The sequence below is a fragment of the Zalophus californianus genome, chromosome X (assembly GCF_009762305.2).
Source record: "Zalophus californianus isolate mZalCal1 chromosome X, mZalCal1.pri.v2, whole genome shotgun sequence".
Classification (NCBI taxonomy): Eukaryota; Metazoa; Chordata; class Mammalia; order Carnivora; family Otariidae; genus Zalophus; species Zalophus californianus.
In genome coordinates this window covers 74,052,556-74,078,354 of record NC_045612.1, presented here as the reverse complement: position 1 = coordinate 74,078,354, position 25,799 = coordinate 74,052,556, and the positions used below count along the sequence as shown (strand labels likewise).

Below are 25,799 nucleotides of genomic sequence, written 5' to 3'. Positions count from 1 at the left end.
CAAATGTTTGAAATGTGAGTATGAAAATCACTAGAGACAGGTCCTTAGTGTCCAGCCTCAAGACTGTTAGATCAGTCAAAAAGGTGATCTGAACTACCTTATCTTGTTGGGCCCACTCTATTGATTATCCTGTGAATGAGTTCATCATATACACAGATACAAAGTGCTGTTATTAAACTCATACTTTTCAAGTTCTATTTGGAGGAAGATTCAAATGATTAACCTGGTTATAGGAATATTTTATAAATCCATAGAAGTCAGGGGCTCTCACATTCTGGTGAAGGTGAGTACCCAGAAAGAAACAAAACAACTCTAAGTCAGGATCCTCCTAAACAACCAGGTGAGGTTTATTTCCACTACCAACCTTATTACCAACCTTTTTCATATAAAAATACAGATTTTATGCAATGCAACAACTAGTCCACAGTCACTATCTCAGTGATGCCTTCTCTAACTGTGCCAAGCAGTCAAATGTTCCACTTTCTGTGCTTCCTTCAAATTGTTGCTCTTAACACTATTGAAACACTTATCACAAGGAATTATGATGTGTTCCAGTGTTTATGTTTCTTTCCTGTTCCCTGAGGAAAGAAAAATTAACGTACTTCATTATGGTATGTCCATGTCTGGCACAGAGTATATATTATATCCATAACCATTCATTAAATGTGGGTTAAATAAACAAATGAGAAAAAATATATACGTTACAAAGATGGGAAGGTGGTGCCTATGGCCATCTACAAAAACCAGCATGGGAAAGAAGGTGAGTAAAACCTTTATATATAATTTATTTAACTCTAGTAATTAATGAGAAAAGGAAGAGAGGGGAAAATGGGCATTCACGTTCATAAAACTCACAAGTGCCTTGACTGACCAACACGGAAGTAGCATAAGATCTGTGCTTAAAACAAGCCCATAGCTGGGTTCTGATCTGAGAGGGATGCAGTAAATTAGCAACATTTAATATTTATTGGATAAATAGAGGTGTCAGTGGGTGGAAGGGTAGGTTTGAACAACAATAAGCTTCAGGGGCACCTGGGTGGCTCAGTTGGTTAAGCAACTGCCTTCGGCTCAGGTCATGATCCTGGAGTCCCGGGATCGAGTCCCGCATCGGGCTCCCTGCTCAGCAGGGAGTCCACTTCTCCCTCTGACCTTCTTCCCTCTCGTGCTCTCTATCTCTCATTCTTTCTCTCTCAAATAAATAAATAAATAAAATCTTAAAAACAAAACAAAACAAAAAAAACAATAAGCCTCAAAGACTGGTAAGAGTTGAAACTGGAAGAGCAAGCACACTAAAATATTTATGATCCACACTAGTATGTCCTGACAAATTGGCTAGAATGCAATAAACTGGGATTTCAAGGTCAAGGTCATTGGGGCTGAAATACAATTGGAATGTAGGGACAGGTAAAGAAACCCCCATGCAAACTCACATTCTGCAAACTGAGCTGGAGCTGCTGTTTGTATGGGAGAAAATCCTGTGTGAGCTCCACAGTCAAGCTGTTGGAAATGAAGAGACTATGAAGAAAGGCCAACACCTAGGGAAAATGTGTAAAAAAAACTTTATCACCAGTACCTTCTCATTACCAAATAAAGGAAAAAGAAACACGGAAAAGAAATTCCACATACCGAGTACAGTGTTAAAAGTAATTGTGAAAACACAAACAGGTCTACACATAGCTATTCTTTTATTAAACATTTACAATGAACTTACTTCCAGAATATAAGAACTACTAAAAATGTATTCATTCAGATCCTTTCCAGATAGCATATAAAACCATTCATAGTTTGGACCAGATGGGAATAGACTGTATTTTCTCTCTATAGCCTCAGAATTGGCACAGAGTAGGTACTCGATATTTGTTGAATAAATAGATAAGTGAATAAATGAGTAAAGTAAGATTCTGTACCCTAATGAAGACTGCCCTAATGCTAAAAGATTCAAAGAGCGTGAGCCCATTTTCAAATCAGAAATGTTTCAGAGGGGTTTCAGAATAAGACATACAAATGATCAATAAAATTTTTTAATGTTCCAAATATTCAACCTCATTAATAATTAAATACACAGAAATAAAAACAATGAAAATATGATTTAATCTATGAAATACAAACCTTTAAACAATAATGCTCAATTCTGGCAATAGTGAAGTGTAATAATAGGAAGTAGTAATAACTGCTCTACTCATTTTAGAAAATAAGCAGGTAGGTATATGTAAATATGCACACAGATACACCATATGCATATACACATGCATATATTATAAATATAAACACAAACTATATATATATGTATATATACATAAACATATAACAACTATGTACATATACACACACGTGTGTGTGTGTGTGTGTGTGTATAGGTGGGTGTGTGTACCACATACGTTGTCATATACAAAATCTTTCTGTTTCTCCTCCAAGCTTTCTCATCTCAGGAAATGACACTACCACCCACTCAATCAAGCCAGAAAGTAAAGAATCATCCTCGATTTCTCTTCCACTCACATATCAATCCAAATCCTACCAGTTTTTCCACCAAAATATATCTCTAATCCAGACATTCTTTTCTGTTGCCACTTCCACCACCCTAACCCAAACTAACATCTTTTCTTGCCTAGACTGCTGTAGTAGCCTCCTATTTGGTTTCCTTACTTCCACTTTTGTTCTCTTCCAAGCCATTCTCCACACAACAAAATCAGCTCATGTCATATCCAGCTTAACACTTATCAGTGGTTTACCACTCCACTTAGACTAATATCCAGACTCTTTACCGTGATTACAAGTCCTATGCCTTCCTATCATACATTATTTCCTGCCACTTTCCTTTTCTATCGCCTGTATCTAAAGGCACTTATCTTTTCATCCCTCGGGCATACGTTCTTTCCTAACTTAAGGACCATGCACACGTGTTTTTCTGTGTTTTAATATTATTTCCCCATTATTCATGTGGCCTCATCCTCTCTTTCTTTAGAACTTAAGTGATACTTCCAGAGTTCCTCTTTGAACACTTAATCTAAAGTAGCTGCCCATTCTTGTTATTTGTTTTAGCCCTTATCATAACTTACAATTAGTTTTATTTATGTGTATCCTTCTTTCCCTTCTGTCTACCCAATAAGAGTGTAGTCTTCATAAAGAGAGAAACAGAGTCTGTCTTCTTCACTGTAGAATACCCAGTGTTTAGCACAGTGCCTGACATATAACAGAAGCTCAATTATTTTGTGTACAAATGAATAAACACTTGGCTGCACACACATATATATACAGATATATACAAATGTGAGGACAGATACACATGTACATAGATATACATGCTCATGTGCAAAACATATACATGTGTACACAGACCTGCACACAGGTGTACACACACCCACATCTACAAGTACAAAGACACACATAAATAGAGAAAGAAATATAATAGATACACAGAAAATTTGGAAGGAAAATGCCAAAATATTAACAGTGACTATCTCTGTATGGGGAATTTGTGATTTTTGTTTTGTTTTTCCTATAATTTTTTTCTAGCTTTTCTGCACCAAGAGTTAAAATTCAGCATAGTTGTCAAATCAAAGCATACCTCTTTTATAGTCAAGGAGATGTAAGTAGAAAAAAATAAAGAAGATAGAAGTAAAAATAGTACAAAAGGAAGTCATTGAGTGCAAGGGACATGAGCTCCTAGAACACTGACTGGCATATGATAGGCACTTTAGAAGATTTATGAAAGCATGAGAGCAAGGAAGGGAAGGGAACAAGGTAAAAGGAAGGGTGACAGAGAAATCAAAGGAGGGAGAAAAGGAGAAAGGAAGCAAGAAAAGAGAAGGAAAGAAAAATCATACCTGGGGGGCGAGAAAATGGGAGAGGAAAAAAGGTGGGGGAGGGGAGGTAAGGAAGAGAGATAAAATATTACTAGTAAGAGAGCAAGAGTTACCCAAGCTAGTGTGTTTATTTTCTTGATATTCATTATTAAACATTAAATATCCTTCACCATCTTTGAAATTTCAATTTTATGGTCAAAGTAATCCACATTAACCTGGCATTTGGTAAATATTTCTAGACTATTCATCCACAGATAGAACTTACTGGCTCCACAATGTTGAACTTCTTGGACTCCTGAACTTCCTGGATTTGATAAACATAATCAAGGGAGGACTCAAAGAAATTGTGCCTCTCCTTGTCCACCTGGAGGTCTGCCTGTAGAAGAAGAGTAGCAAATGTCACATAACAGCATAATCATTTATGCAAGTCACTGCTTAGGGACTCAACAGAATGCTAGAGCTAGGGGAGAATTTAAACATCAAGTAATGATCTTAATTCTTTTATTTTACAGACATAGAATTATAAATCAAGAAATAAAAAGTGATCAATGTGAAACTTCTGGTTTCTGGTCCAACAATTAAAAAGCTTGAAAGTTATCTCACCCATCCTCACAAGATAAATGATGAACAAGTTGAAAATGAACAACTCCCCTTGGAAACAACAGAGAATTGAAGTCAGAGGGCAAACAGTTGCCTCAAATATTGGATAGACAGTTGAAAATGGAGAATCAGAGCTTACCAGAGCGGAAGCCCAGAAGCAGAAACCTGTTACTGCAGACAATATCAGACTATCAGTTATTTAAGAATAACTCTCAGGGCCCTTGGGTGGCTCACTCAGTTAAGCATCTGACCCTTCCTTTCGGCTCAGGTCATGATCTCAGGGACATGAGATCAAGCCCCACGTCAGGATCCAAGCTCAGCGGAGAGTCGGCTTGAGAGTCTCTCTCTCCCTCTGCTCCTGCCACACCCCACACTCATCTCTCCTTCTCTCTCTCTCTCTCTCAAATAAATATTTTTTAAAAAGAATACCTCTCTAAGGAAATCCAAAGACAATGGGGAAAACGAAAGAAAAACACCAGAGGAAATTCTGGCTTCTGAGAACAATAGCTGGAATAAACCAAGCATAGTCTAACAGCAAACTAAGCACAGCTTAACTCCTAGTCACATAAACATAAAGCCTTATACAAAAGGTCTATTTATCTCAGTTCCTTTTACCTGGAACATCATGCCTGGCTTTCAACAAAATAGTACAAGGCATTCAAAAGGGCAACAACAACAAAAACCAGTTTGAAGATAAACAACAAACATCAAAACCAAACTTAGATAAGGCAGAGATAGTGGATGGTGGAATTATTACACCAGAAATTACAGTAAGGGCTTTAATTGAAAAAGAGGAGAATACACAACAACACATGAGTAATATATGTGGATATGTGAAAACGTGAAGAAATAATCAAAAGGAAATGCTAGAAATCAAAAACAATAGCAGAAATGAAGAATGCCTTGAATGGGCTTATCAACAGACTGAACAAGGCTACAGAAAGAATCACTGAACTTGAAGATATGTTAATAGAAACTTCAAAAACTGAAATGCAAAGAGAAAAAAAGAATAAAAAAGATAGAGTCAAATATTTAAGAAGTGTTGGGCAATTTTAAAAGGTGTAAGTTATGCATACTAGGAATGCCAAAAGGAGAAGAAAAGGAGAAACATAAGGAATACTTAAAGTGATGACTAAAAATTTTCCAAAATTAGACAGGTACCAAACAAAAGATTGAGAAAGCTCAGAGAACAACAGCAGTATAAATACAAAAAAAATCTACATGTAGGCATATCATATTCAAACTGCACAAAGTTAAAGACACAGAGAAAATCTTGAAAGAAAATCTCCAAGAGGAAACACCTTATCTAAAGCGGGGCAAGAATAAAATTTCTCTTAAGACACCATGCAAAGAGAAGAGAGTAGAGTGAGATATTTAAGATATTGAAAGAAAAATCACAAATTTAGAATTCTGTATCCAGTGATGTTATTTTTAAAAACGGAAGAAAAATTAAAGATTTTCTCAAACAAACAAAAATTGAAGGAATGTGTTGCCAGTAGAATAACGACCCAAGAAATGTTATAAGAAGGGTGCCTAGGTGGCTCAGTCGTTAAGTGTCTGCCTTCACCACAGGTCATGATCCCAGAATCCTGGGATCGAGCCCCGCATCTGTAAAAAAAAAAAAAAAAAAATCTGTAAAAAAAAAAAGTTATAAGAATTTCTTCAAGCAGAGGGAAAACTATATAAGTGAGAAATGCATTACCAACATATAGAAAAGAAGAGCACTAGAGAAGGAATAAAGGAAGGTAAAATAAAATCACATTTTTTCTTTTTTTTTAAGATTTTATTTATTTATTTGACAGAGAGACACAGCGAAGAGAGGGATCACAAGCAGGGGAGAGGGAGAAGCAGGCTTTCCGCTGAGCAGGGAGCCCAACGCAGGGCTCAATCCAAGGACCCTGGGATCATGACCTGAGCAAAAGGCAGACGCTTAATGACTGAGCCACCCAGGCGCCAACATTTTTTATTTTTAACTAATCTTACAGATTAGAGTTTGTCCAAAATAATAATTGTAACAATGTATCTGGTAATTATAGATTATTAAAAAGTAAGGTGAATGACATCAATATTATATGGGACTGAAGGGAGAAATTGAAAATATTGTTATAAGGTTCCTGTGCCACAGCATTATGTTATTTGAAAGTACACATGCATTAATTGTAAATGCATATGGCAAAAAAGATTAACCACTAAAGAAAGTTTTTTAAAAAGTATAATTCATATGCTAGGAGAGGACAGAAAATGGAATCATATAAAACTTTAAGTTAAAAAAAGAGAAGGCAGGAAAAAACTTAAGAGGACAAAAAAATAAACAAAGGGTAGCAAACAATAACAAACACGGTAGAAATCTGCCCAACTATATCAATCACTTTAAAGGTTAATGGCCTAAACACACCAATTAAAAGTCAGAGACCGTCAAAGTGCATAAAAAGTAAGAGCCAACTATACGTTATGCATAAGACATCACTAGAAATATAAATGACATAGAGAGACTAAAAGTAAAGGTATGGAAAGATATTCCATGCTGACAGGTATCAAAAGAAAGCTGGAGTAACTATATTAATTTCAGAAAAAGGAGACTTCAGAGCAACAAAACCTGTCAGGGGAAAAGAGGGGCATAACATAATGATAAATGGGTCAGTTATCTAAGAAGATATAACAACCCTTATTATGTATAATAGGAAATCAAAACAAGTGAGGCCAAAAACTGATAAAAATAAATGAATCCACAATTAGAGTTGGAAATTTCAACATTCCTCTCTCAGTAATTGAGGCAGAAAATCAGTAAACACATAACTGAATTGAACAGCACCATCAACCAACAGGATCTAATTAACATCTGTAGAACACTTCATCTAACAACAGCAGAATACACCTTATTTCAAGTTCACATAGAACAAGCACCATGATCAACCACATTCTGGGACATACAATACACCTGAATAAATTCAGAAGAATAGTAATCATACAAAGTATGCTCTCAGACCATGAATAAATTACACTAGAAGTCAATAACAAACAATGGCTGGAACCTGCCAAAATACTCAGAGATTAAACAGCACATTCCTAACTGATACATAGGTCAAAGAAGAATTCGTAAGAGAAAATAAAAAATATTTTGAACTAAATGACAAAGAAAATGCAACTTAGTATTTGTGGATGCAGTGAAAGTAATGCTTACAGAAATGTTTATAGCATAAAAGGCATATATTAGAAGAAATCTAAAATCAATAATTTAAGATTCCACCTTAGTAAACCAGAAAAAGAAGAGCAAATTACAACCAGAATAAGAAGAAAATAAATAATAACAATTTTTAAGGAAACCAATAAAATTAACAGGAAATCATAGAAAAAAAATCAACAAACTCAAAAGCTGGTTAATTCAAAACATCAAGAAAATTGATAAGACTATAGCCAGGTTAAGGAAGAAAGAGAAGACCTAAATTTAAAATGTCAGAAATGAAAGAGGGGTCATCACTACTGACCTCATGGATATTAAAAGGATAATGAAGGAGTATTTACAACAACTCTAAGGCCTAAAATTTGATAACCTAAAAGAAATAAACCAATTCCTTGAAAGACACAATCTCACAAAACTCGCAAAAGGTGAAATCACACAATCTGAAAGGATATTTATTAAAGGAATTAAATAAATAATTAAAAGCCTTCCAAAAAAGAAAGCACTAGCCTAGGTGGGTTCACTGGCGAATTTTACTAGATATTTTAAAGAAGAAATGATCCCAAAGTTCTACACTCTCTTCCAGAAAATAGAAGCAGAGGGAATATTTTGTAACTCCTTCTCTGAGGCCACCATTACCCTGACACTAAAACCAGACAAAAACATTACAATAAAAGAAATGTACAAATCAGTATATCTCATAAACATAGATGAAAAAATTCTAAACAAAATATTAGCAAATCAAATCCAACAAGGTCTAAAAAATTATATATAAATTATATATAAAAAATATACAGGACCACATGGGAATTATTCCACATAGGCAAGGCTGGTGCAACATTCAAAAATCAATTGATGTAGATCATCACATCAACAACCCAAAGAATAAAAATCATATGATCATACCAACAGATATAGAAAAAATATTTGACAAAATCCAACATCCATCCATTTATGAGAAAAACATTCATCAAACTAAAATTATATGGGCACCTGGGCAGCTCAGCTGGTTAAGCGACTGCCTTCGGCTCAGGTCATGATCCTGGAATCCTGGGACTGAGTCCCACATCAGGCTCCCTGCTTAGCAGGGAGTCTGCTTCTCCCTCTGCCCCTCCCCCTTCCTGTGCTCTCTCTCTCTCTCTCTCTCTCTCTCTCTCTCTTTCATTCTCTCTCTCAAATAAATAAAATCTTAAAAAAACTAAAATTATATGGGAACTTCCTCAATTTGATAAAGAATATCTGCAAAAAACCTACAGCTAACATCGTATTTGACGGTGAGAAACTAGATGCTTTCCCTCTAAGATCAGTAACAACTCCTATTCAAATCATAGCGGAATTCCAAGCTAGTACAATAAGAAAAGGAGATAAAAGATATATATATTGGGAAGAAAGTAGTAAAACTATCTTTGTTCACACATGACACAATTGTGTGTGTAGAAAAATCCCAAAGAATCAACAAAAATCTGTTGGAACTAATAAGTAACTACATATACAACTGCAGGATACAAAGTTGATGTACAAAAGTCAATTCCTACATGCTAAGAGTGGGCAATTGGAATTTAAAGTGAAAAACACAAAACAATTTGAATTAGAAGAAAATTTGAAATACTTTGGCATATAAAATATGCGTAAGGTCTATATAAAGAAAAATATAAAACTAATAAAGGAAATCAAAGATCTACATTAATGAAGAGATATTACATGTACAGACATAGAAAGAAAATATGAAGATGTCATTTCTTCACAACTTGATCTATACGTTCAGTGCAATCCAATTCAAAATCAATGCAAGCTATTTTCTGTATATCAACAAAGTGATGCTGAAGTTCATAAAGAGGGGGGGAAAAATCTAGAAAAGCCAACCCAATATTTGGAGAGAAGAACAAATTAAAGTATTGACACTATCTGACTTCAAAATTCCTATAAAGCTACCATAATCAAAACAATGTGCCACTGGTGAAAGAATAGACAAACAGATCAATGGAACAGAATAGAAAACGTGAAAGGTATATTTATATATAAATATAGTCAGTCAATCTCTGACAAAGGAGCAAAGGACAAAAAAAGAAAAGATACTCTTTTGGCATGAGGATGTGCTGGAACAACTGCACATCCTCATGCCAAAAAAAATGAATCTAGAAAGACAGATCTTACATTTTTTTCCAACAATTGACCCCAAATAAACCACAGAACTAATTGTAAAAAGCAGAACTCTAATACTCTCAGATTACTGAAGAGAAAATTTAGGTTACCTTGGACTTGGTGATAACTATTTTCTTAATATTTATTAATTTTTTAATTAAAAAATTTAATCTAAATATTAGGTAGTTAACATACAGGGCAATATTGGTTTCTGGAGTAGAATTCAGTGATTCATCAATTACATACAACACCCAGTGCTCATCATAAAAAAAGTACCAATTTAATAACCATCACACATCTAGCTGATCCCCCACCCACATCCCTCCATTAACACTGAATTTGTTCTCTATCATTAAGAGTCTCATAGGACTTGCTTCCCTCTCTCCTTCTTTTATATTCCCCTTTCACACATATACATATATTTTCTTTGTTCAAAGTTCCAAATGAGTGAGATCATATGGTATTTGTCATTCTCTGACTGACTTATTTCACTTAGCAGAATACATTCTAGCTCCATCCACATCATTACAAATGGCAATATTTCATTCTTTTTATGCCTGAGTAATATGCCATTGTGTATATATATATACCAAATATTCTTTATCCATTCTTTAGTTGATGGAGATGTGGGCTTTCTCCATCGTAAGTCTATAGTTGATAATGGTGCTATAAACATTGGGGTGAATGCACCCCTTTCAAATATGTATTTTGTATCCTTTGGGGAAATGCTTATTAGTGCAAATGCTGGATCATAGGGTGGTTCTATTTTTAACCCTATAAGGAATCTCCATACTCTTCTCCAGAGTGGCTACACCAGTTTGCATTCCCATCAACGATGCAAGAGGGTTCCCCTTTCTCCAAATCCTCTCCAAAACTTGTTCTTTCTTGTGTTATTAATTTTAGTCATCCTGACAGGTGTGAGATGGTATCTCATCATGGTTTTTCATTTGTATTTCCCTGATGATGAACTATGTTGAGCATCTTTTCATGTGTCTCTTAGCCTTCTGGATGTCTTTTTTAGAAAAGTATCTATTCATGTCTTCTGCTCATTTCTTAACTGGGTTATTTATTATTGGGGTATTGAATTTCCTAAGTTCTTTCTAGATTTGGGATACTAAACCTTTACCAGATATGTCATTTGCAAATATCTTCTCCCATTCTATAGGCTACCTTTTGTTTTGTTGATTCTTTCCTTTGCAGTGCAGAGGCTTTTTATCTTGAAGAATCCCCAACAATTCATTTCTGCTTTTGTTTCCCTGCCTGTTGTGAGGTGTCTAGTAAGAACCTGCTATGGTCAGGGTCAAAGAGGTTTCTGTGTGTGTTATCCTCTAGGATTTTGATGGTTTCCTGTCTCCCATTAAGGTCTTTCATCCATTTTGAATTCATTTTTTGGACAGTGAAAGAAAGTGGTCCACATTCACTCTTCTTGCATGCTGCTGTCCAGTTATGTCAACGCAATTTGTTGAAGTAACAGTCTATTTTACATTGGATAGACTTTTCTGCTTTGTCGAACACTAGGTGACCATAGAAATGTGGGTCCATTTCTAGATTCTCTATTCTGTATCATTGATCATGTGTATGTACTTGTGCCAATACTATACTGTCTTGATGACTACAGCTTTGTAATATACCCAGAAATCTGCAATTGTGATGCCTCCAGTTTTGTTTTTCTGTTTCAGAATTGCTTTGGCTATATGGGGTTTTTTGTGGTTCCAAAAACTTTTAAATTTCTTGGTTCTAGTTCTGGAGAAAATGATGGCAGTATTTTGATGGAAATCACATTAAATGTGTCAATTGCACTGGATAGTATAGACATATTAACAATGTTTCTTTTTGCAATTCATGAACTTGGAATACTTTTACACTTCTCTGTGTCCTCTTCAATTTCTTTCATAAGTGCTATATAATATTGAGGCTACAGATTTTTATTTCTTTTTTTAATTGATGAATGTTTTTTTATTTATTTTTTTAAATTTTATTGTTATGTTAGTCACCATACAATACATCATTACTTTTTGATGTGGTGATCCACGATCCATTGTTTTTGTGTAACACCCAGTGCTCCATGCAGTACATGCCCTCCTTAATACGCACCACCAGGCTAAACAATCCCCCCTCCCACCCTCCCCTCTAAAACCCTGTTTGTTTCTCAGAGTCCATAGTCTCTCACGGTTAATCTTCCCCTGTGATCCCCCCCTTCATTTTTCCCTTCCTTCTCCTAATGTCCTCCATGCTATTTCTTATGTTCCACAAATAAGTGAAACCATATGATAACTCACTTTCTCTACTTGACTTATTTCACTGAGCATAATCTCCTCCAGTTCCATCCATGTTGATATAAAAGTTAGGTATTCATCCTCTCTGATGGCTGAGTAATATTCCATTGTATATATGGACCACATCTTCTTTATGCATTCAACCGTTGAAGGGCACCTCGGCTCTTTCCACACTTTGGCAATTGCGGACATTGCCGCTATGAACATTGGGGTGCATATGGCCCTTCTTTTCACTACATCTCTGTCTTTAGGGTAAAAACACAGAAGTGCAATTACTGGGCATTGGGTAGCTCTATTTTTAAATTCTTGATGAACCTCCACACTGTTTTCGAAAGTGGCTTTACCAACATACATTCCCACCAACAGTGTAAGAGGGTTCCTCTTTCTCCACAACCTCTCCAACATTTATTGTTTCTTTCCCTGTCCATTTTTGCCATTCTTACTGGTGTAAGGTGGTAAATCAATGTGGTTTTGATTTGAATTTCCCTGATGGCTAATGATGATGAACATTTTTTCATGTGTTTGTTAGCCATTTGTATGCCTTCTTCAGAGAAGTGTCTTTTCATATCTTCTGCCCAGTTTTTGACATGATTATTGGCTTCTTGGGTGTTGAGTTTGAGAAGTTCTTTATATACAGATTTTGGATACCAGGCCTTTATCTGTAGTGTCATTTGCAAATATCTTCTCCCATTCTGTGGGTTGCCTCTTTGTTTTGTTGACTGTTTCCTTTCAAATGCAGAAGCTTTTAATCTTGAGGAATTCCCAAAAGTTGATTTTTGCTTTTGTTTCACTAGCTTTTGGAGATGTATCTTGAAAGAAGTTGCTGTGGCCGATGTCAAAGAAGTTACTGCCTATGTTCTCCTCTAGGATTTTGATGGATTCCTGTCTCACTGAGGTCTTTCGTCCATTTTGACTTTACCGTTGTCTATGGTGTTAGAGAACGGTCGAGTTTCATTCTTCTGCACATGGCTGTCCAATTTCTCCAGCACCATTTATTGAAGAGACTGTCTTTTTTCAAAGCATGTTTTTTCCTGTTTTGTCGAAGATTATTTGACCATAGAGTTGAGGGTCCATATCTGGGTTCTCTATTCTGTTCCATTGGTCTATATGTATTGATTTTATGCCAGTACCATGCTGTCTTGGTGATCACGACTTTGTAATATAGCTTGAAAACGAGCAACGTGATGCCCCCAGCTTTGTTTTTCTTTTTCAACATTTTCTTGGTGATTCGGGGTCTTTTCTGATTCCATACAAATTTTAGCATTCTTTGTTCCAGCACGTTGAAAAATATCATTGGAATTTTGATCGGGATGGCACTGAAGGTAATAGATTGCTCTGGGTAGCATGGACATTTTAAAAATCTTTATTCTTCTGATCCATGAGCATGGAATGCTTCTCCATCTTTTTGTGTCTTCTTCAATTTCTTTCATGACAGTTCTGTAGTTCCTAGAGTATAGATCCTTTACCTCTTTGGTTAGGTTTATTCTGAGGCATCTTATGGTTTTTGATGCTATTGTAAATGGAATCATTTCTCTAATTTCTCTTTCTACAGTTGCGTTTTTAGTGTATAAGAAAGCAACTGATTTCTGTGCATTGATCTTGTATCCTGCCACATTACTGAATTGCTGTATGAGTTCTAGAAATTTGGGGGTGGAGTCTTTTGGGTTTTCCACATAAAGTATCATGTCATCTGTGAAAAGAGAGAGTTTGACTTCTTCTTTGCCAATTTGAATACTTTTATTTCTTTTTGTTGTCTGATTGCTGTTGCTAGGACTTCTAATACTATGTTGAACGATAGTGGCAAGAGTGAGCATCCTTGATGTGTTCCTCATCTTAAGGGAAAGGCTCTCAGCTTTTCCCCATTGAAGATGATAGTCACTGTAGATTTTTCATAGATGGATTTTATGAACTTGAGGAATGTTCTATCTATCCCTATACTCTGAAGAGTTTTAATCAGGAAAGGATGTTGTATTTTGTCAAATGCTTTTTCTGCATCAATTGAGAGGACCAAATGATTCTTCTCCCTCCTCTTATTAATGTGTTCTATACCATTGATTGATTTACGAATGATGAACCACCCTTGCATCCCAGGGATAAATCCCCCTTGGTCGTGGTGGATGATCCTTTTAATATATTGTTGGATCCTATTAGCAAGGATATTGTTGAGGATTTTGGAATCCATATTCATCAGGGATATCGGTCAGAAATTCTCCTTTTTCATGGGGTCTTTGCCTGGTTTGGGGATTAAGGTAATGCTGGTCTCATAGAATGAGTCTGGAAGCTTTCCTTCTGTTTCTATTTTTTTGTAACAGCTTCAGGATAATACGTATTATTTCTTTTTGAATGTTTGGTAGAATTCCCCAGGGAATCCATCAGACCCTGGACTCTTGTTTTTTGGGAGGTTTTTGATCACTGCTTCAGTCTCATTACTGTTTATTGGCCTATTCAGGTTGTCGATTTCTTCCTGTTTCAGTCTTGGGCAGCTTATAGGACTCCAAGAAGGCCTGCATTTCATCCAGATTGCTCAGTTTATTGGCATATAGTTGTTGATAATAATTTCTAATAATTGTTTCTATTTCTTTGGTGTTAGTCGTGATATGTCCCCTTTCATTCATCATTTTATTAATTTGGGTCCATTCTCTTTTCTTTTGGATAAGTCTGGCCAGTGGTTTATCGATCTTATTAATTCTTTCAAAGAACCAGCTAAGAGTTTCCTTGATCTGATATACTCTGTTTCTGGTTTCTAATTCATTGATCTCTGCTCTAAACTTAATTATTTCTTTTCTAATGCGTGGCTTAGGCATCATTTGTTGCTTTTTCTCTAGTTCTTTAAGGTGTAGAGTTAGTTGGTGAATTCGGGATTTTTCTATTTTTTTGAGGCTTGGATGGCTAGGTATTTCCCCCTCAGGACCGCCTTTGCAGTATCCCATAGGTTTTGGACTGATGTGTTTTCATTCTCATTGATTTCCATGAATTGCATAAGTTCTTCTTTGATTTCCTGGTTGATCCAAACATTCTTGAGCAGAGTGGTCTTTAGCTTCCAAGTCTTTGAATTTCTGCCAATTTTTTTCTTGTGATTGAGTTCCAGTTTTAAAGCATTGTGGTCTGAGAATATGCAGGGAATACTCTCAATCTTTTGGTATCGGTTGAGACCTGATTTGTGACCCAGTATTTGGTCTATGCTGCAGAAAGTTCCATGTGCGCTCGAGGAGAATGAGTATTCTGTTGTTTTAGGGTGGAATGTTCTGTATATATCTATGACATCCACCTGGTACAGTGTGTCATTCAAAGCTCTTGTTTCCTTGTTGATTTTCTTAGAGGATCTGTCCATTGCTGACAGTGGAGTATTGAGGTCTCCTATAATTAACGTATTGTTATCAATATGACTCTATTTTAGTGAACGGCTGGCTTATGTAGATGGCTGCTCTCATGTTGCGGGTATAGATATTTACAATTGTTAGATTTTCTTGTTGGATAGACCCCGTAAGAATGATATAGTGTCCTTCTGTGTCTAACTACAGACTTCAGTTTAAAATCTAATTTGTCTGATAGAAGAATTGCTACCCCAGCTTTCTTTTGAGGTCCGCTGGCATGGAAGATGGATCTCCATCCCTTCACTTTCAGTCTGGATGTATCTTTAGGTTCAAAATGAGTCTCTTGTAGGCAGCATATGGATGGGTCCTGTCTTTTTATCCAATCTGCAACCCTGTGCCGATTTATGGGAGCATTTAGGCCATTCACGTTGAGAGCGATTCTTGAAATATATGAATTAATTGCCATCATGTTGCCTGTGAAGACGTTGTTTTTATAGATTGTCCCTGTAAATTTCTGTTTTTTATATCACTCTTGGAGTCCTTCTCCTTTTATAGAACCCCCCTTAATATTTCTTGTAGGGTCGGCTTAGTGGTCACATATTCTTTCAGTTTCTGCCGGTCATGGAAGCTCTGCATCTCTCCATCCATTCTAAATAACAGCCTTGCTGGATAAAGTGTTCTTGGCTGCATATTTTTCTCGTTTAGTACCCTGATTATGTCTTGCCAGGCTTTCTGGCTTGCCAGGTCTCTGTGGATAGGTCTGACGTTATTCTGATATTCTTCCCACTGTATGTAAGGAATCTCTTCCCCCTAACTCACCTTAAGATGGTTTCCTTGGTTCTAAGATTTGTGAGTTTTACTATTACATGCCGGGGTGTTTGTCTGTTTTCCTTGATCTTGGGAGGGGTCCTCTCTGACTCTAGGACACGAAGGCTTGTTTCATTCCCCAGATTAGGGAAGTTCTCAGCTACGATTTCCTCAAATACATCTTTTAGTCCTCTCTCTCTCTCTCTCTCCACTCCCTCCGGCATTCCAATTATTCTGACTTTGTAACGCTTCATGGTGTCACTTATTTCTCTGATTCTATTTTCATGGATTCTGAGTTGTCTTTCCCTGCCCTCCTCTTTTCCCTTTTTATCTATTAAATTGTCTTCCAGGTCACTTATTCGTTCTTCTGCCTCATTTACTCTAGCTTTCAATTATGTAGATTAGACTGGATCTCACTGATAGCATTTTTAAGTTCTGCCAATTCAGCTTTCATTTCTCCCCTTAGAGAGTCTATGTTGCCATTAATTGATTTCTCCATTCTAGCTATTGTCTTCACAATTGCTAGCCTGAATTCCATCTCTGACACTTGGTTATATCTGCATCCATTTTTAAATCTGTGGCATAAGTCATAATCTCTTAGTCTTTTCTATTTTGGGGGGTCCTCTTCCTTGTCATTCTTTTGAGGGGTGTTTGAGGGAATATATAGTGTCCCAATTATTGACCAGAACCCAAGCAAGATGCACCTGTTTTCTAGGGACCTTAGGGTTGCTGGCCTCTTTTTTTCCCAGCCTATCCTCTGGGGGAGGGGCCTGCTGCGCTGTTACTCAGGCAACCCTGGTGGGACAGAGTTGCCCTGCCCCCCTGTGGCGGGGGATGGGCTCAGTGAGAACCAGATTTGGGGGGCTTTTGTTCTCTGGTGGCTTTCCCTGGCGGCTTTCCACGTCTCTTCTGAGTCAGAGCAGAAGAGACTGTCTCCAAACCTCTGCCTCAGAGCAGAGAGATTGCAGTCTGTTCTTCAGTGAGCTCTCCAGGCCCCACTATTTCCATTTCTGTCTGTGCTGCTATAAAGTGCAGTGTCCTGGGTTGTGCACCCCTCTGCAGCGCTCCCAGTCCTGCCTCCAGGTCGGGGCAGGTCTCTGTCCTTTGTGCTTCTAAAACCACCAGCTGCTCCCAGTTCACACACGTGACCCCGCCGCTCCGGGTTTCCATCCCCGATAGTGCCCTAACGTCCTTTCCCTGACACTACCGGTCTGCGAGTCTGTGCCCCGTCCCCAGCGCACGAGGCTGTTGCTTACAGGCAGTGTAGGATCCCCATGGCCAGGCTGCCTCCCACTGCCGTTTATCCTCTGATATCTGCTTGCAGAATCATGGCTCCCTGCTTCAAACCTCGAAACCAGCCGCCTGCGATATTGTTTGTAGAGATCCAGATCTATTTTCTTACATTTCAGGCTGATTTCGTGGGTGCTCAGAGTGGTCTGGTAGATATCCAGCTCAATTCCGGGGAACAGTTGGAAAAGGCTCCCCTACTCCTCTGCCATCTTTTCTCCAATCTAGATCTTTTATTTCTTTAGTTGGATTTATACTAGGTATCTTATTGTTGTTGGTACAGTTGCAAAGGAAATCAATTCCTTGATTTCTTTTTCTGCTGCCTAGTTACTGGTGTATAGAAATACAACAGATTTCTGTACATTGATTGTATATCCTGCAAATTTGCTGAATTCATGTATTCATTCTAGCAATTTTTTGGCAGTCTTTTGGGTTTTTTGCATAGAGTATCATGTTGTCTGCACATAGTGATAGTCTGACATCTTTCATGCCAATTTGCATGTCCTTTTTTCCTTTTTGTTGTCTGATTGCTGAGGCTAAGACTTCCAGATGTATGTTAAATAGTAATGGTGAGAGTGAACCTCCATCCTTGTCTTGTTCCTAACCATAGGGGAAAGGGTCTCAGTTTTTCTCCATTGGAGGTGATATTATCTGTGGGTCTTTTGTATATGGCCTTTATGAGGTTGAGGTTTGGTCCATCTATCCCTACTTTGGTGAGCATTTTTATCAGGAAAGGATGCTGCATTTTCTCAAATGCTTTTTCTGCACCTATTGAAAGGATCATATGGTTCTTATTTTTTCATTTATTAATAAGGTGTATCATGTTGATTGATTTACAGATATTGAACCAGCCCCTATTGTCCAAGAATAAATCCCACTTGATTGGGATGATTAAATCTTTTAAAGTACTGTGGAATGTGAATTGCTAGTATTTTATAAAGAATTTTTGCATCAATGTTCATCATGGATATTGGCCTGTAATTTTCCTTTAAACTGAGGTCTTTGTCTGGTTTTGGAATTAAGGTAATGGTGGCCTCATAGAATGAGTTTGGAAACTTTCCTTCCATTTCTGTTTTTTGGAATAGTTTGATGAAGAATAGGTGTTAACTCTTCTCTGAATGTCTGGTAGAATTCCCCTGGGAAGCCATCTGGCTCAGGACTTTTGTTTCTTGGGAGATTTTTGATTATTGATTCAATTTCTTTGCTGGTGAGGAGTCTGCTCAAATTTTCTATTTCTTCCTGTTTCAGTTTTGGTAGTTTGTAAGTTTCTAGGAATTTCTCCATGTCTTCCATGTTGCCCAGTTTGTTGGCATATAATTTTTCATAGTGTTCTCTTACAATTGTTTGTTTTTCTGTGGTGTTGGTTGTGATCTCTCCTCTTTCATTCATGATTTTATCTATTTTGATCCTTTCTCTTTTCTTTTTGATAAATCTGGCTAGGAGTTTATCAATTTTATTAATTCTTTTGAAGAACCACCTCTTAATTTCATTAATCCATTCTACTGGTTTTTATTCTATATCATTCATTTCTGCTGTACTGTTTATTATTTCTCTTCTCCTGACATTAGGTTTTATTTGCTGTTCCTTTTCTAGCTCCATTAGGTTTTTAAAAAAGATTTTATTTATTTATTTGACAGAGAGACACACAGCAAGAGAAGGAACACAGGCAGGGAGGAGTGGGAGAGGGAGAAGCAGGTTTCCCGCGGAGCAGGGAGGCCCATGCGGGACTCGATCTCAGGAGAAGGCAGACACTTAACAACTGAGCCATCCAGGCGCCCTGCTCCTTTAGGTTTTAACTTCAGGTTATGTATTTGAGACTCTTCTTGCTTCTTGAGGTAGGCCTGTACTGCACTGTACTTCCCTCTTAGGACTGCTTTTGCTGCATCCCACAGGTTTTTGGTTGTTGTGCTTTCATTGATAGATCCCTTAATTATGATATAATGCCTTCCTTCATCTCTTGTTAAAGTCTTTATTTTAAAATCTAGTTTGTCTGATGTAAGTATGTCTATTCTAGCTTTCCTTTCACATCCATTAGCATGATAAATGGTTCTCCATCCCCTCCCGTTCAATCTGCAGGTGTCTTTAGATCTAAAGTGAGTGTCTTGTAGGTAGCATATAGATGGATCTTGTTTTCTTATCCATTCTGATACTCTATGTCTTTTGGTTGGTGTGTTTTTTTTTTTTACATTCAGGGTGATTATTTAGAGATATGAATTTAGTTCCATTGTGTTACCTATAGACTCGCAATTTCTGGTGCTGTTCCCTGGTCCCTTCCAGTTTTTGTTACTTTTGGTCTTTTTTTTTCCCCCCACTCAAAGTGTCCCTCTTAAAATTTCTTGCAGGGCTGATTTAGAGCTCACAAACGCCTTTAGTTTTTGTTTATCTTGAAAACTCTTTAACTCGCCTTCTATTTGGAATGACAGCCTTGCTGGTAAAGAATTATTGGCTGCATATTTTTCCCATTCAGCACATTAAATATTTCCTTCCACTCTTTTCTGTCCTGCCAAATCTCTGTGGACTGATCCACTGCAAACCTGACATGTCTTCCTTTGTAGGTTAAGAACCTTTTTTTCCCCTTACTGTTTTCAGGATTCTTTCCTTATCTGTTTATTTTGTGAATTTGACTATGATATGCTTTGGCAGTGACTAGCTTTTGCTAAATATAATGGGAGTTCTCTGTGCTTCTTGGATTTTGATGTCTGTTTCCTTCCCCAGATTAGGGAAGTTTTCAGCTATAATTTGTTTGAATAAAGCTTCTGCCCGTTTCTCTCTCTCTTCATCTTCTGAGACTCCTATAATATGAATGTTATTATATTTCACTAATTTGCCGAGTTCTCTAAGTCTTCCTTCATGGTCTATTACCTTTCTTTCCCACTTACTTTTGGCTGCATTGTTTTCCAAAATTTTGTCTTCTATATGACTGATTCGCTCCTCTACTTCATCCATCCTCATTTTTATGACCTCCATTTGTGTTTATATCTCAGTTATAGATTTTTAATTGCAGCCTGACTAGATTTTAGTTCTTTTATCTCTGTAGTAAGGGATTCTCTAGTGTCTTCTATGCTTTTGTCAAGCCCAACTAATATCCTTATAATCGTTGTTTTAAATTCTACTTCAGACATCTTACTTATACCTGTATTGACTAAATCCCTGGTCATGATCTTCTTTGGGGGTGAATTCCTCCATCTAGTCATTTTGTCCAAGAAAGAAAAGAAGTAAGAGAAACAACACCACCACCAACAAAAACAACAAACAACAAATAACAATGAAACAAAAAAGCAAAAACCAAAGAAAAAGAAAAAAAACAAAAATAAAAACACAAAACAAGACAACCAAAAAAACCTAGATCCTGGGTGTGTTTTGGACTACTTGTTAAAAGAATCTAGATCCCCCAATTTTTTTTTAAGATTTTATTTATTTATTTGACAGAGAGAGACACAGCAAGAGCAGGAACACAAGCAGGGGAAGTGGGAGAAGGAGAAGCAGGCTTCCCGCCGTGCAGGGAGCCTGATATGGGGCTCAATTCCAGGACCCTGAGATCATGACCTGAGCCGAAGGCAGACGCTTAACGACTGAGCCACCCAGGCACCCCTAGATCCCAAAATTTTAAAAAATAATAAAATGGAAAGTAGACAAAAATATGCATACATATGAAAGTATACACATATATATATTTTAAAATAATAAAAATTTAAAATAGAAATTGGAAAATACAAGAAAACAAATGGAAAAAATAATAAAAATAAAAGAAATAAAGAATAAAAGTAAAAAGGAAGTTCAATTCTCCTTCCATTAGAGCTGTAGCTTTGCAGCACTCTATGGTTAATAAACTTGGTGAGAGCTAGGTGTTTGTACTGGTGTTCTTGGTGAGAGTGTCGTGCTGATTCCCAGGCTGACTTGTTTCAGTGGAAATGCTTCTCCAGATCACAGGGTGGGTGGGCCTTGGTGTAACTGGCTCTGGTCTCCAGTAGGTGGCGCTATTTTGCTCTCTGAAGGCTTTCAGCACTGATGGGTGGGATTAAAATGGCGGCACCCTGCTCTTTAGCATTGGAGCTGCAGATTCATGCCCCCTACGCATCAGTGAGCCCACACAGAGAAATGATCAATCACCCTATTTGTTTCCCCAGTCTCCGTCTGGAAACTGCATTCACCCTGCCCCTGTCCAAGCCTTTTTATCTCCAGCATGTGACTGAGTTTCAAAACTCCAAACATCAGGGACACCCATGGTGCGGAACCACACTGTTCCTCCAAGAGAAGTTCTAACTATCTTTCCCAGCCCATCCCAGGAAAGCAGTCATAGGACCATGCAGTGGTTCACAGTTTATAGCCAAAACCTGGCACCAAGACCAGATGCTCTCTGTCACCTTCCCAGCTCCTATGTGTGGGAACAGTGCAGCACGTTGGTGCCACCTGTTCTTCCTGGGACCCAGGAGATCTTCAGACCACCCTGTCATTCCTGGGATTCTGCCCCTCTTCACCACCTTAGCATCTTTGATCCAGGCATGTCCTCCATGGGAGCAAACTTAAAAGTTCAGATCTTGTACTCCACTGCTTCTAATACCTTGTGGTAGCCTCCATTAGCAGGCTTCCTCCCTTCCGCCGCATCCACAGCTATGTCTCCCCCAAGTGAACTTCCACACCTCCTACCTACTAAAAGGTGGTCACTTTTCTACTTGTAGACTTGCAGTTTTTATTCTCTAAGGCCTCCAATTGACTTCTTGGTTGTTCAGAATAATTTGGTAACTATCTAGCTGTGTTTGAGGGCTGAGACAAGCTCTCAGGGTCCTCCTACACCTCTGGTGACAAATTCTTAGATATAACATCCAAAGCATAATCCACAAAAGAAAAAACTGGTAAGTTGGGTTTCATTAAAAATTATTTCTGCTTTATGAGAAACTTGGTTAAGTGAATGAAAAGACAAGCCATAGACTGGAGGAAAATCTATGCAAAACACTTATCTGATACAGGGCTGATATCTAAAATAGACAAACAAGCATCACTATCAATAATAGCAAAATTATAGAAAGAGCCCAAATGTCCATCAACTGATGAATGTGTAAAGAAGTGTGGTATATACATACAATGGAATATTACTCGGCCATCAAAAAGAATGAAATCTTGCCATTTGCAATAATGTGGGTGGAGCTAGAGTATATTATGCTAAGTGAAATAAATCAGTCAGAGAAAGACAAATACCATATTATTTTACTCATATGTGGAATTTAAGAAACAAAACAGATGACTATAGGGGCACATAAATGAGAGAGGGGCAAACCAAAAACAGACTCTTAACTATAGAGCACTAACTGTGGTTGCTGGAGGGCAGGTGGGCAGGGGGATGGGCTAAATGGGTGAGGGTATTAAGGAGGGCACTAGTGATGAACACTGAGTGTTATATGTTAGTGAAGAATCACTAAATTTTGCTCCTGAAACCAATATTACAATATATGTTAACTAACTAGAATTTAAATAAAAACTTAAAACAAAAATCCAAGTTAAAATTTTATTTTTACCCTAGAAAGCTGAAATAAATATCTCTTACCCGGGGTGGGGGGTGGAAAAAGAGAAGTCGTAGGATATTCTTTGAAAAAAATAGAAAAATAGTGAGGCACCCGGGTGGCTCAGTTGGTTAAGCCTCTGCCTTCGGCTCAGATCATGATCCTGGGGTCCTGCTTGGGATCAAGTCCCACATTGGTCTTCCCGCTCAGCGGGGAGTCTGCTTCTCCTTCTCCTTTTGCCTCTCTGCCCCTCCACTCCACACCTATGCTTGTGCTCTGTCTCTCAAATACATCTTAAAAAATAAAAATAGAAATAAAAATAAAATGGACAAAGAGCTCTTAAAATGCAATAATAGGAAAACAATCCAATGAAAAAGGGCAAAATATTTGAACAGACACCTCACCAAGAGATCTATACATGGCAAAAAAGAATATGAAAAGATGTTCAACATCATATACTATTAGGGAAATGAATTTTTTTCTTTTTGGTGGGCAGTAAAGCAAAGTTTATTGAGCAAGAGTACTGAGCAATAGTACAAAGCACCTGAAGAGGGAGGGTACCTGAGAAGGTTGCCCAGGAAATTAAAATAATAATAGAAATGCGATCACAGTGCAGACCTATTAGAATGGCTAAAATCCAAAACACAGACAGCACCAAATGATGGCAAAGAGAGCAACAAGAAAAACAAGAGCTCTCATTCATTGATAATACAAAAAAAAAAAAAAAATGGTACAGCCACTGTGAAAGACAATTTGACAGTTTCTTACAAAACTAAATGTACTCTTACCATGTAATCTACCAATTGTGCTTTTTGGTAATTGCCCAAATTATTTGAAAAGTTATGTATACAAAACCTGCTCTCAAATGTTTATAGCAGCATCATTAATAACTGACAAAGTTGGGGGGCACCTGGGTGGCTCAGTCACTTAAGCGTCTGCCTTCAGCTCAGGTCCTGATCCCAGGGTCCAGGAATCAAGCCCTGAGTCAGGCTCCCTGCTCAGCGGGGTGTCTGCTTCTCCCTCTCCCTCTGCCCCTCCCACATTTGTGCTCTCTCAGGTGTGCTCTCTCTCTGAAATAAAAAAAAAATTCTTAAAAAAATAATTGACAAAGCAGGGAGGAAGCCAAGATATCCTTCAAGAGGTGAAAAGATAAAAGAAAGCTGTGGTAAATCCACACAGTGGAATCTTATTCAGCACTAAAAATAAGTGAACTATCCCATCATGAAAAGACACAGAAGAACCCTAAATGCATACTGCTAAATGAAAGAAGCCAATCTGAAAATGCCACATACTGTATAATTCAACAATAAAACATTCTGGAATAGGCAAAAAGATAGAGACCATAAAAAGATCAATAGTTGCTAGGGGTTTGCAGTGTGGAAAGATGATGGAGGGATGAACAGGTGGTGCCCACAGACTTTTCTGGCAGTGACACTATTCTGCATGATAGTGTAATGATGGATTCATGTCATTATACATTTGTCAAAACCCACAGAATGCGCAATACATTGGCTCACCAATCATATCAATGTATCTCACTAATGCAAATGTTAATAGTAGAGGAAACTGTATGCTGGCAAATTAGGGATATATGGGAACTCTGTACACATATTCAATTTTTCTTTAATCCTGACACTGCTCTAAAAATCAAGACTCTTCATATAAAAAAGTGACCCAGGGTCCCCCAGATTATTTTTAATTAAAGAAGTACAAAGGCTGCATCCTTGCTCTTTAGGAAAGTCAATGGGAACATCTACATAAAACACCACACTTCTAGGACATTCCAGAAGCTTTCATTGGAAAATCCTCCAAAAGAATAAAATTTGGACTATGTCCAGGGTTACAAATCCCCAGGTTTGGTAATTCTGTAGAGGGACTTAAAGGACTCAGCATATAGTCATACTCATGGCTAGTATTTACTTTAGTCAAAGAATATAAAGCAAAATCTGCAAAGGGAAAAATACATGGGATGAAGTCTAGAGGAAGCTAGGTGAAAGCTTACAAGAGTTCTCCCTTAGAAGAGTCACACAGGACACAACTAATTCCTCCAGCAAGAACTTTTAACAACACATGTGAAATTTTGTCTACCATGGAAGCTCTTGAGACTCACTGCCCTAGGTTTTTATTGGGGGCTGTACAGAGGCACCCACTACTAAGCATATACCAAAATTCCAGACTCCCAGTAGAAAATAAGATGTTCAGCATAAACCACATTGTTTGTACAGGCAGTCTAGGCACAGTGAGTCACTCTTACCATTTAGGGAAAATTTTATATCTGCGTAAGAAACTGTTCACTAGCCAAGTTCCCAGATACAAGCCAAGAGCTAATCTTGTAGTCAGATTTTTCTAATCATAGTAGACTTGGCCTATTATGTTAACTCTTTTCTGCTCAGGAACCTGACCCAGAATATATGCAAAAGGAAGGAAACAAAAGAATGCAGAAGGAAAATGACAGAAGACCCCAAACTATTCCAGTTCAAGGAAGAAAAGTAGTCCTTCACCTTTTCAATACTAAGTCTATTCACCACTGAGGTTCCTGACTCATCAATTTGAAACACCTCACATGACGTAATGGATATTCACCAAAGCACATATCAGGAGATAAGCTTCAGCTTTGTCACAATCTGTGTAACCTTGGACAAGATGATTTCTAAGAACTTTCCTAGCTCATGTCAGACCTTATTCATTTGAGTGTCTCATTTTATACTTGAATCTAAAATATCTCCATCTTTTACTGGATCTATTATCCAACACAAGGATCTATCCATTAAAAAGTTGTATTTTTTAAGGGTCTATTTATTTTAGAGAAAGAGAGAGAGAGAGAACCCATGTGACTGGGGGGGAAGGGCAGAGGGAGAGGAAGAGAGAGAATCTGAAGGATGCTCTTTGCC

The 25,799-nt window shown here is 37.5% G+C and overlaps 1 protein-coding gene across 6 annotated transcripts in view; it reads right to left on the bottom strand.

The window, feature by feature from the left end:
* The window catches only part of OPHN1 (oligophrenin 1), a 499,922-nt gene that overhangs the window by 199,398 nt on the left and 274,725 nt on the right, over positions 1-25,799 (bottom strand). For all 6 annotated transcript variants that reach the window (XM_027608515.1, XM_027608517.1, XM_027608512.1 and 3 more), the window contains 2 exons: positions 4,072-4,182; positions 1,431-1,535 (listed from right to left, as the gene is read on the bottom strand). In XM_027608515.1, the coding sequence (XP_027464316.1) occupies positions 1,431-1,535; positions 4,072-4,182 (216 nt within the window). The remainder of the gene's footprint in view (positions 1-1,430; positions 1,536-4,071; positions 4,183-25,799) is intronic.